The sequence below is a fragment of the Branchiostoma lanceolatum genome, chromosome 8, assembly GCF_035083965.1.
Source record: "Branchiostoma lanceolatum isolate klBraLanc5 chromosome 8, klBraLanc5.hap2, whole genome shotgun sequence".
Classification (NCBI taxonomy): Eukaryota; Metazoa; Chordata; class Leptocardii; order Amphioxiformes; family Branchiostomatidae; genus Branchiostoma; species Branchiostoma lanceolatum.
Window position 1 is genome coordinate 16,109,793 of NC_089729.1, and position 12,662 is coordinate 16,122,454.

The following is a 12,662-nucleotide window of genomic DNA, read 5'->3' on the forward strand; positions in this document are numbered from 1 at the left end:
TAATCGGCACAACCCTTACGAATCCGGCCTTGTTTACAAAAATTGACCATTGACCCCAGCGTTCCCGCCAGCCCAGGTTAAGAGTGCGTCCACCAAAATATAATATGGGGGGAGGGGGGTGGAGCGCCGAAGGCGCGACCCGACCGCCGAAGGCGGTCGCAATTTAGAGGGGTCCGGGGGTATTCTCCCCCGGGAAATTTTGGATCTTCAAGCCTTCAGAAACGCAATCTCCCGCATTTTGAGAGACAAATCATGCGATTGAGAGTGGTTGTCAGTGGTCCCTTTTACCACCGCCATTGTCATTATCGGTGGCAGTGCTAACGAGAACGACCCACAAATGTGCTTTTCAAAACGCAGGAAATCGGTCAATTATGTTGTCAACCGTTGTTGTTTACTTCTAACACATTGTTTAACTTTTATATTCGTGTTTTGAGGTACGTGGATACCGACCAAGTTTGATAATGAGCATGGAAAATACTATTTAAGTCTTTGATTAGTTTGATAAAACCGACCATCAGTTTTCATTTTATGTTCAATCGTTTGTTCTCGACCGGAGAGTTCGTTTTTATGTCACTAACACCGGTAGTTCTCGTGAACGTTACTAACAGGAAAAGGTAAGTAAACATGAGCTTACAAGTAATTTTCACAAGCAGGCCGTAGTTTATTAAAAAACATAACGTTCGTAACGTTACCGAGTACGAAACTAGGTGATTATCGAACGATATATGCGATAAGTATAGAATCCATTTGTCGGTCAAAGAAGCATAAATTACCGTCACAAAAGTGAACAAGACATCCAGGCCGGTTCAATGTTGGGTCGATCCTAGAAAATCAATGATCATCCAGTGGCAAAATCGTAGCTGCAAGGCAAACAGTCCTACAGGCGACAGCCATGGAAAAGAAAGTTGTGTCTCTACCGAAAAGCCGTGCGTGCTTCGGCTCCCAGTGACGACTCTCCACGCTTTCTTCATCCTGTACGTACCATTCTTTTTTCCTAGATGTACGTAAAACTATGCTCATACTCGTGCAGTCATACTGCGAGCCAGAGATCAGGTTTTTGCGTCAATTTTCCAATAGCAAATTGAACGAAATCGCGACACAACTTTTGACAAGATGGCTGCACTGAGGTGTGTTCACCGCATCCAAACGTAAAAGAGGGAAATCACGATCACATTGTAAGTTGATAAACACAATGACATTTCTCTATATAAAATCGAAGGATTACAAGAAGTTGGGTGTGATTTTAGTGAATTGTATTAGTTTCTGGGACATACATAATTTTTTTCATGTATCGATGTGCTTACCGTGTGCGTTGTTACGTTGTGATGCTATCATCATTCAGGCGATTCATGATCATGTTTGGCGCGAACCTTTCGCCTGAGCTCGTCCCAGTTCATGATCAAGATATAAACGGCTTGTAAAATACTAATAGAGCCGCAAATATCTGTATGACTGTCATTAAAAAAGTACAATGAGGGCAACAACACGATATTTAGAGGCGCTCCTTGTTCCAGTGAATCTTGTGTACTGGCCCCGCGGGCGTAGGACCGTCGGCACTTCAGTGAACTTCGGATCTTAGAGCTTACAGGGGCGTGTCTCACTGGGGCCAGGGCCGCCCGGCGTGAGTTTGATGTTTTTAAGGCGTGCGGTGCTCCGCCCCTGGCCCTGGACTGCTAACAATGCGTAACAGAGAGCCCTGGAAGTACATCGTAGGCTTCTTTCTTACTAAATGAGCGGTTGTTCTAAGATTCTAGTTCCACTTGTGACAGAAATTAGCCTCCCTTCAAAATTTTGTTTGGACGCACTCAGCCCAGCTGAGTGCGTCTTTTCCAAAAAAAGTGCGTCCAAAGACGCACTGAGGTATGCCTGGCGGGAACGCTGATTGACCCCCTTCTCCACCTGATAATCACACAAAAACAGCAAACTTTGCAGGCCTACAGACACCACAAACATGGATGAAAGTCTGATTTTTCAACTTAATCAGAAGATAAAAACCCTTACCTGTAAAATCCAGCTCCAAAATATCAACATATCCTGAAAAAAGCCCCATTTACAGCTACCTTTACCAAGGGTACCAAACCTATTTCCATGGGCTAAAAGTTGGCCTTCTGCGCCTGCGCAGATTACTGGTGTGTCGCCTAGACTCTGTACACGGAGTCAAAACCACTCCAAGATCTTTACCTCCCCATTGAGCTTGAGGTACTGGAAGTAGGCCTTGCAAGCAAGGTGGTAGTGACTGAACAGTCCGTCACAGATCCGCCTCCAGATCTCCAACAACAGATCCACCACGTCGTGTCCCGCGGTCTGCAGTATTGGGCAGCTGGTCAGCAGCTGGCGCCGCGTCGTCTCCGCACTGTCGTGGTACGGAAACTGCACAGAGTGAGGGAAAATCAGATCAGGGCTTTGAATTTGTGTGTTAGATGGAGAAACAAATGTGGCAAAATCAGTACTAACTCTAGAGACACAAGTCTAGTACTAGGTCGTATTTTCCCTTGTATTCTAAGAGTCATACAGAATGTGGCACGAATACACAGGTTTCAAGCACAAAATGCTTGATAATCATTTAGCAGTGTGTGTAGGTCAGAGCAAAGGATCTAAATTGGTGATCTGAAGCCTTAATGCATTTAACTGCATGCTGTGAAGAATTAAGACTTATCCCAGTGAGACCAATTTTTGCAAGCTATGAAAAACTACTGTGTCAAAATATTTGCAGTGATCTTATTTTCACACTTTTTGCGGAGACCTCTCCCATATGACTTCATGACACCTCAATACGCGTTTCCAATGTGTTACTACTGCACTACAGCATTGCTACTTAAAACACAGCAAAAAACTCCTTTCTCCTACTACAGTAACTGCGAAAATAAATGAATTTACAGAAACCTGAATGTTGTCAGAGATGTCCTCTTCCTGCATGCCGCTGGCGCTGCAGTGTGCCTGGCTGATGATAGTGAACACCATGTCCACCTCCTCTGCACCCATCCCTGCAGGAAGCACCTGTAGGATCTCCGCCTTGTCGTCTGCCGTCAGGTCCACACTGCCGGCCGTGCTAAAAACAACAAACAAAATGATGTTGTTTTTTTAAACCAAAGTTAACATTCTTTTCAACACAAGTAAAAGAGTACTCAACAAGACCCCAATCATACCAAGCATAGCAAATCTGGCTTCACCAAGGCACGGGAGTGATCCCAATTCGCAAACCTCAGGATTCAACAGATCTGGCTTAAAACCCATCGGAGCCGGATATACACATGTAGACCAGGCTTCGAGAATTGAGATCAATCCTGTGTCTGGTTGAATCCACATTTGCAAAGGCAGGTATGGACAGGGTCTAAATTATCAATCTACCATTTGGCCTTCCTGAAGAAAACTGACTTACATGTGAAATGTGACCTTACAGAAACCTGGTGTTATAAATTACTAGTATTGGGTCAAAGGTTCCTGGAAGTCTGCATTATGTTTTGTGTAATACCTATACCCAATAAGCCTGAAGAATAAGCACAATGGTTAGATACTCAACATAATAATGGTTTATTCGTCACAATCAGGCACTGTACTGTACAGAGTTGCAGGGTTCAATAGTAGCCCTGAATTGTTCTGCCGTTTACATAGATTGTGCCTTAAAAAACAATAGTTACGCATACACATTAGTGTGACAGGTACATTACGTCCGGTGATGATTAAAGAATCATTACACTGAGAAAAGAAAGCGTTATCACAGATACCTTGCCACGTCCACCACTTTGCGCCCCCATTTGTAGCTCCAGGCTGCCAGTGAGGACCAGGCCTTGGACAGGTGTGGACACTGCATGGTGCTCAGGTGGATTAATCGACCACACGTGACCTCTGACTCACTCATCACGTGGGAAGTACCTAACAGGTGGGAGAAAGGAACTCAGTTCTTGCAATGGCAGTACTGTTGTCAGTTCTAGTGATGGCAGTACTAGAGTTTTTGGCAACTCCTGAGAGGTGGAGCCTGCTATAATTTTTTTCTTCATCATAACTTTTACGCTTAAACACATCTATGTGAAAAGAACTTATTACACGCAAGAAAGCTCTCTTTATTAAAAACAGTCTATATAGTGAACACTTTTCCATTATGACATTCATAATAATCGTATTGGGACACAGAAGTTTTGTTTAAGAGTTGCTTTAAAATGCACTAGTCTAGTCTTAATCTAATAATCATATTATTAAAAAAGCACCTCTCCTCTGCACTAATGCAGCAGCTGTGTTGAGAATCCCCTTTCCTTGCTGCACTCCTCTTTCCTCTAACTCAAGCAAGACCTGAACATTCCAAGTCAACTTTGGGATCAGCGACCCCTCGTCTGCCTTGGACGCCAACTTCAAGTACGACGACGTCGTCTTCCAATCCGCCTGCAGCCACTTCACCAACGTTAGGAGCGAGCGCGAGACGAGCTCTCCCGTTTCTCGTGCCGTCTTGGTGGGTGGTTTGTCCAGAGCGAGAGGGCCGTAGGTTGCAATGCAGGAGCTGAGGGTTTCCCATGCTTCGGAGGAGTGGCCCATTGTCTGGAGGATTTTGGCGCTCTCGCGTTCCAGTTTGAGTCGGAGAGGGTTTGTGAGGACGGGCACGCTCTCAACGGTTGACAGGGCATTGAGGATGGTTTGGGGACCTGTCCTGGTCTGACTGTAAACCTATGAGTATAACATAACATAAGTAAAAATGTCAGTAAGTCTTTTTTTAGCGCATACAACGATTATCATACTTAAAATCCGTACTGTACTAAAATGACCCATTATCAGCATTCTTTCATTCAATCCTAGCCTTAAGCCAAATTTACTCACTAAGTGAATAATCATATCATGGAGTTGCAACATTTCCTCATTACTTATGCAAATTAGATTCACATTTGCATTTTTATCATCTAATTATATCATTACCACCTAAACCCTTACCTGTGTGGGCACCATGGTGGCATTTTCCTGTGCCTGGCCCTGCAGGAGGTCCACATGGTCCAGCAGCACCTTCTGAGCCAGCTGGAAGTTGGCCTGTTTCCTGGCCAACCTGAGAGTGGCCAGACGAAGGTGCGACAGGTGCTCTGTGACGCCCCCTGCCAGCCCTTCTCGGTCCTGCAGCACGTGCAGCTGGTGTTGGAGGTACCACATCATTCGGTGGCACGTCCGTACGTTGTGTTGGCTGGGTTCTAGGGTTAGCTCTGCCATGGAGTGGACGGGCCACTCCTTAGAATCCATGGCCACCATGGCTTGTAAAGACTTGGCCCAGTAGAAGTTGATGGTGTGGTCGTGGGGCAGACAGGTGGGCCACTCCGAGGCGGCCAACTGTAAAAAGTTGTCGCTCAGCTTTGCTGCATGTTTTAACACTGCGGACACTCCACTTCTGAAGGAAAAGGATATCAATGTCTGAATGTTGATTTCAAAATTACTTAATGAATTCATATGTTACATGGGAAAACATCTGATTCATTCACTTGTTTCGTTGGCCAAGGCCTACAAAAGAGATGAACATGCCTTTGTTACTTTTTTTCAATTATCCGGTAAACAAAACAGAAAAAAATTGTCAAAGGTAAAAAAGAAGTTCCTCCCACCTGTGTGACTCCTCACTGTTGCCTACCCCGGGAACAAGACCAACGTGGGTGGCAGCTCGGACCAGCTGCTGTTCCGTTATCTGTAACAGCTGCCTGCTATCCCATGCAGGTGTACAGCTGAAGTCTGGTCTCTCAGCTGCATCTTCCAGCCCACTCAGGGATGCACCTGGAACCAGCTCCAGGTGTTCTTTAACACCTGGAAGGTCCACTTCTTCAAACTTTGACAGAGCTCTGCAAGAGGATGGTGAAAACCATTAAAAAATGACGATTTGGGGTGACAAAGGACCCTGATCTATTAACCTTGACTTTTAAGACTGTGATTAATTGATTGCAAGAGCGTGGGACCCAAATCCCTTAACATCATGCAGGTTTTGTCTAGAAAAAAATTTCATGGCGGTGTGAGAGAATGCAGCGACATAACGGGCATGGTGTGGATTTCCCTACCTCCCCCTCCCCACCACGGTATGGAGTTTTAGAGAATTTTAAGTTAAGATGGGGCATTTTTAAGCTTCTTGAGGGGGAAATTACTGTCAGACAGCTCAAAGGTGACCTTGTAGCATCCCTGGTCAATTTGAATTTTATGCTTGTTGGAGAATCTGCTCCCTTGGCGCATGGTCAAAGCATGAGGGCGTGGTGCCCCTGTATTCCTTTTTAGAAAAACAATGTGTAACTTACTTGATGTAGTTGAGATCCACATCTGTGTTAAAAGCTCTCTGTAGGTGCGAGTTGGTGTTGTCCATCCGTAACTTCTGTACTCCGTGCTGCCAGTCCTCCACCGATGACCAGTCTGCCAGCGAGATGTAGCACTCCGCCATCTATAAATGGTGGGAATTATTGTCTAGTGTATGTTATTTGAATAAAGATACTACAATCCAAGGGGAACAACTTAGTCAGCCATACAGGTCCTTCCAACTATGAATGCGAGGGTCACATTTCCAAAATGGCGCCCGGTCGAGCATTTTACGGGAATGAAAAGAAAGATATAAATGACAACAAAACACACAAAATGTAAGATATAAAGTAAAGAGTATAATTTTTGTATATTTCTTGATATACACTTTCATCTCTTCATCCCCACAAACAGCCAAGGTTTGCATACTATTAGCATAATACAGGTCAAGGCAGGGGCCCTATGATAGTACTATAATTCTATTCCACATTACACATAACGTTACCTGTTTGATCATAAACTCCACAACTTCAGGGCTGGGATCCACAGGTTTATGTAGGACTGTTAACTTGGGGGAGCCACCACTCCCATCCTCCCCTGGAGTAGTAGTGGACTGTCCCTGTGATTGGGAACTGTTGGATGAGGAGGGCAGGGAAGGGCTGTCTGTGTTCGACTGTGGCTCGGAGGTTATAGGAAGGCTGGTGAGGCCCAGGTACAACTGTAGACCATGGTGGTATTCTTTTACTGCAGCCTCATACCTGTAATACAAAACATCAAGCTTGTTCTTACACATGCCGAAGCAAAAGAACAGAAGAGCTCCACCCGAGGCATTGCCAAAAACATGCTTGATACCAAATATTCGAGTATTCTTCTTCAGATGGAATTGATTGTGTAATAGAAAAATGCTGTTCAACTTAAGTTGCATTTAAGTTCTTACTAACCTTAGCTCTCAGAAAAGAAACTCATTCAATGGACGAAAATAACTAGTAATAAATAAAGAGATGGCTCCAGGACATCATACAAGCACCTCTCGTTCATTCAATTGACTGTGCACTAGTGTAACACAGCAAAGTAAGATTTCAATTGAAAATCTATCCCAGTTATGACTGTTTGAAATGTGACACTCTTACCTTCCCCCGGCCTGTTCCTTGATGGCGTTTATCCACGGCATGTTGCGGCCGATGACATCACGACACCAGGCGAGCATTCCCACGATGGCGTCTGGACAGCGCAGCTCAGACAGCGCTTGTACCACCAGTACCACCGCATGCTCAAACTCTGAGCCCTTTTGCAATAATGATAAAAGTTTTGCTGATATTGGGCTTAGGAACCCGTTACTACCTGTCCTCTAACTGGAATTTACCATACGGACTGGAGGTGTATCAGTTCTGCAATAACTTAAACTTCAGATCAAGTAAAAGTTGATCTTTAATATTAAGGCATGTTTTAGTCTTAAAATATGTTCCTCACATGTTTTAGGATGTTTGCACACAGAATATGAATGTACATTGTAAATATGAAGTTGTGCATCTTGAAAAGTGTGTTCTATACTCAAAATCCATTATTCAGACCTTGTTAAGCTGTTTTCAAGGCATTTGGTACACTTAACAACAAAAACACACCAACAATATCAGATCAAATTAATAGGTTGTCAGCTTGGACAAATATGTACTATATAACACAACCATCAAAACATTAGGAACTGACTGAAAGTCTTTCTAATTATGTTAGTTTAACAACAACGGGTCAGGATTTGAACTCTTGACCAGAATAAGGGGGTACCAAGAAGGGTGGCGACCTATGGGCTACACACATGTTGATTTCTCCTGTTTACCTGTGTGTTGTTGTTGTCCTTCATGTCCCACAGCAGCTCGTAGCCATGCCTCAGCGCCGTGGCAGGCTGTCCACAGTGTAGAGCGATCGTCATGATGGACAGACGGATACGGTTCAACCACTCCAGGCAGGTCGCGCGGTTGGTGCGGAAGAACGTTCGCACCGTCTGCAAGACAAAACAGAAGGTACTTTAACAGGAGGGCTGTCTGGAAAATTATCTATTGGTGTAAACTAACTTTTTTTAAGTCTAACACAAAATGTAGGTCTGACAAAGACAGTACAAAACAGTTTAAACACAATGAAGCTATCCTGTAACAATCAAGCAACATTGACAAATGCCTCCGCCCCTGAGGCCTCGCCAAAAACACAACCTCCTAGATGGAGGTAACAATGACGACATGCGTACCTTGGGTGGGGCAGACATGGCCACTGCACACCCCTCGTATGCATTGTACATGAACTTGTCCAGATTCTCCAGGAACTGTAGTAGCAGGTGGACTTGGAGCTGGGCTGTGTAGTGCTTCCCACCAAGTCCTGTCAAAATTAATGATACAACAGTCAGAAATCAAAATCTTTACAGAGTTACATTTAACATACGGCACATTGTTATTCTCAGTCTACATCCCTTTTATCAGTTCTCTGCTTCTTGTTGTTTGTGTAAAGACTAAATATTGAATGTTCAAAGTAGAAGTCTAAAAAATGTTAAAGAAATACACATCAAGTGCTCTGAAGCAAATTCAGTCACAAATACTAATTTTCTAAATCTAATGTAGATGTATTAATTATCACAATAATCTTGCTTAAGCAGAGATTACAAGCATCTAATTTTTTTGTATAACTGAATGACCTTGAAGTTCTTATTGCTACTCCCAGAATTATGCAACTTTGATATCACTGAAAAATGGTAAGTGCAGTTCCAAACCTGAAAGCTTGGTGTCGTCCGTTTTAGCTCCCTTGTTTTCATCTGCGTCACGACTCCTGGCTTCAGCGGCGTACGTCCTCACAGCCACTGTGCAACAGAACATGGGCATCTTTAAAATTCTGCTTCCTTGTTTCAGCGCAGTTAGTGGTTAGGCTTTCACCTGTAACCATCACAAATAGAGCTGTGTACCGTACACTGTACCGATACAGTACGGGGTACATTAGGTACAGGTTCAAAATACCTGAACCTTGGTGACTCAGGGGATGGCCACTTTGACAGCCAAAATCACTGTGGCAGTGCACTAAAGCCACATCTATACTATACTCCAGCACATAAAACACATTTGCAAGGATCAAGTCAAATTCTCATCTGTGTTTTTATAAAAATAATACCTAGCACAATTGAATATTATGTTACCAGTTCAAACATGCTTTTGTACTTATCGAAAATGGACCATTTTCTGAACCAGTAGTTTAGGTACAGGTTCAGGTCAATCTTTTAGGTACACAGCTCTAATCACAAAACATACCTCAACTTAAATCTCAGAGTAGATGACTCGCATGCCAAAGATGTTTACACCACCTTTACACTAGAGGCTGCAACCACTGAGGACCAAATATTTGATACGAATTTCATAGACAAAGAAATTTTTTTTTTAAATTCTTTTGGCGGGTTTTGTTCTTTTTTCAATCATACTTCTTGCATCACATTCCAATAAATTTGGTCAACCAATGGTTGCTCACAAATCCAAATGTGGTCAACCAATGGTTGCTCACAAATCCAAATTTGGTCAACCAATGGTTGCTCACAAATCCAAATTTGGTCAACCAATGGTTGCTCACAAATCCAAATTTGGTCAACCAATGGTTGCTCACAAATCCAAATTTGGTCAACCAATGGTTGCTCACAAATCCAAATTTGGTCAACCAATGGTTGCTCAGCTATCACTGTCTAGTTGAAAGGGGGTCTTACTTAAGTTGCTTTACAGGAAGCTGGCTACAAATGTACCTTCTACCGTCTGGAATGTCTCCTGAGCGCGCCCCAGTGGTGTGCGGAGCTTGGCCAGCACACAGAACGCTGCCGCCTCCCACATTGCCCAGAACCATAGCAGGCTGCTGTTGTCTTGGAACTGGGAGGAAAGACATAAAAAAACTAGAGTTCCCCAAAGCCATACCTTTGCCAATTTTATGTTGTTCAATGTTACTGTTGTCAAGAGGTCTTTCAACTCCAAGTTACAGGTTCTGGTTTCCCTTAGTACCCTTTGTGTTTTGACCACTGTAGGGCCCCAGGCACTATAAACCCCAAAATGAGGCATTCGGCCAAAAGTGAGACATCCATCAAAATCACTGCAGGGTGAAGCTTTAAATGCAAAAGCAGAATAACAGATTCCCACCAAATACAAATTCTACAACAACAATCTTTACATTTTCCCCTCATTTTGCAAACTTTTAAGTTTTGTAATACCACATTAATTTATTTTGCACATGCATCATTACAATCTTAATTGAAAGGATTGGGAATAGCTTTTCTTCCTTTTATAAAGATGTTTTATTACGATGTGATGATTGATTGCAACAGGCACTTCTATGACCAACAGTAATTCTGTGAAGTACCAATTTCTGCAGGCACTCCCTCTCTTGGACGACCTTGTCCTCCTCTCCCCCCAGGCCACCATCTTTCTTCCGCGACCGCTGGCAGCTGTGGAAGATTCTCTCCACCCATTTGTCGTTCACCAGGTTGCTATGGTTACAGGGAAACCAGACGACATTGAAGCAACAGAATCTGATATAGGCTACTAATTCACAAAATTCTCTCTCTCTCTCTCTCTATCCAATTTAACGTCTTTTGTTCCCCATCATCTGGGGGTTAGACGTGCTTGCACATGGATGGGGAAGCCCCAGAACTCCTCATCAAGTGCAAGTCCTTTTTTGTAGCAAGAGTTTTTAACCTTAAATACAGTATCTATACACCTTCATCATCATCATCATCGGTCGACCCCTGGGGGGGACGGGGCAAGTCCATGCACGACTTCTAACCACACCAGTCTATCTGCCATGGCTGCACTAAGGTCTTCCATGTGAATTGAGGTGTCTCTAGATAGAGCCCCCGGGAAAGTCAGCTTTCTGGATCGTGTTTTTCCCCGGGGTCTCCACAGAATGAGTGAGGAGATAATCTCCTCACTTGCCCGAAGGCAGTGACCAGCAAACATACACCTTACAAACTAAGTTATTCATATACTGGTCTCGCTTTTCTGGTACAATTGTTGCTTGATTAATGAATATGGACTTTTATTACTATGTCTAAGTTACTGAGCTCATACAATATCAGCAAGCTCTATTCAAACTTGTGGATGCACTGCTACCTCTAGCTAACATGCTATACGTTTTAACTATCAATGGTACCCAATTAAGAGGTTCTCTTTAAAACCTGGCACATCCAGATACTACTTTACTGACACTGATGAAATTTTGAAAGACAGCAGATACTGTCTGAAATGTCTGTGACCATTTTCAAATTTTATCCAGTTGCTTGAATAACTGTTACCTTGCGTATCTTATTACGTGGATGTCTAGCCTCCATTGACATATCGGTGGTGTAAAACATGCGAACATACCCTGGCTTGGTGGAGTTGAGCAGGAATGCCATGACAGTGCGGAAGTTGTGGGAGTGGAATGTTCCAGACGGAGCCTTGGCCATGTGGCTGTGCCGGGCCTCCTGCTGCAGCTCAAGCTCCTGCTGCAAGGTGGCTCTTCTGTTGGGCACTGGCTGAGGATCACTGTAGTCTTTTTCACTGCAGATAGAAAGCCAACAGCTTCAACCTTTTGTATGCAATTAACGTTTTCAAAGTAATCTCAACACTGCAAAGGCGACTCTGACAAGTGTTTATTAACAAAATAACTCAGTTTTGACACAAATCCATGGACCAAACATAAGAATTGGTAAGGCCTTAGTGAAAGTATCCATACTTAATAAGCCCACTCGTAGATTCGAGTACGCATGCACAGTGTCAAAGGTGAAGGCCCCTGAGGCGTGAACAAAACATTTCTGGAAATTGTTATGCAAATAGTCAAGAAAATAGTCCAAACCAGAACTGTTTACAAGCCAGGGGCCTTAACCTTTGACATTACACATGCGTCCTCAAATCTACGAATGGGCTTATTTTATATTTGCAGTTCTTACTTGATGACAAGGGCTACAGGCAGCAGTGTGAGTAGGTTGGTGCAAGCCTGTTGGACAGCTCTGTCCGTCCTCGTCAAGAGCAGCTTGGAAACGTCCACGCATCTCCTGAGGAAGTCGTGTGGCAGGTGTCCCAGTCGTACCACCTGCTGCAGCAGCTGTACTGCAGGCAGGCAGGTGCTGCTGTCAGTACTGCAAGCTGTGGGCGAGAGAATTCTGTTATTCATGAAATAATATTCATACATCAAGTTAGTGCCAAACAGCTTAAAACCATGTAAGTCTGTTATGGAATGAACCAAAGGAAGACAATCTTACGATCTTTATATTTCATTTCTTTTTGCTCAAAATGAACAGGTCTTACTATAACGAAATGAGAGAATATATTGAATTGTCATAAAGTATGATAAACTGTTAAAAGATGATCAAATTCACACATAACAACAAGGCTTACTTTGTATATCTTTTTTCCTCTCACACCGAATTCGAGGTAACA

At 43.5% G+C, this 12,662-nt stretch overlaps 1 protein-coding gene across 4 annotated transcripts in view; it reads right to left on the reverse strand.

The window, feature by feature from the left end:
• Positions 1-12,662, reverse strand: part of LOC136439663 (serine/threonine-protein kinase SMG1-like) — a 72,431-nt gene that overhangs the window by 34,181 nt on the left and 25,588 nt on the right. For all 4 annotated transcript variants that reach the window (XM_066435164.1, XM_066435166.1, XM_066435163.1 and 1 more), the window contains exons 20-35: positions 12,173-12,368; positions 11,607-11,783; positions 10,606-10,732; positions 10,001-10,121; positions 8,993-9,079; positions 8,477-8,604; positions 8,072-8,236; positions 7,368-7,522; positions 6,743-6,995; positions 6,243-6,382; positions 5,568-5,798; positions 4,918-5,359; positions 4,206-4,656; positions 3,726-3,873; positions 2,884-3,049; positions 2,182-2,370 (exon numbers count right to left, since the gene is read on the reverse strand). In XM_066435164.1, the coding sequence (XP_066291261.1) occupies positions 2,182-2,370; positions 2,884-3,049; positions 3,726-3,873; positions 4,206-4,656; positions 4,918-5,359; positions 5,568-5,798; positions 6,243-6,382; positions 6,743-6,995; positions 7,368-7,522; positions 8,072-8,236; positions 8,477-8,604; positions 8,993-9,079; positions 10,001-10,121; positions 10,606-10,732; positions 11,607-11,783; positions 12,173-12,368 (3,176 nt within the window). The remainder of the gene's footprint in view (positions 1-2,181; positions 2,371-2,883; positions 3,050-3,725; positions 3,874-4,205; positions 4,657-4,917; positions 5,360-5,567; positions 5,799-6,242; positions 6,383-6,742; positions 6,996-7,367; positions 7,523-8,071; positions 8,237-8,476; positions 8,605-8,992; positions 9,080-10,000; positions 10,122-10,605; positions 10,733-11,606; positions 11,784-12,172; positions 12,369-12,662) is intronic.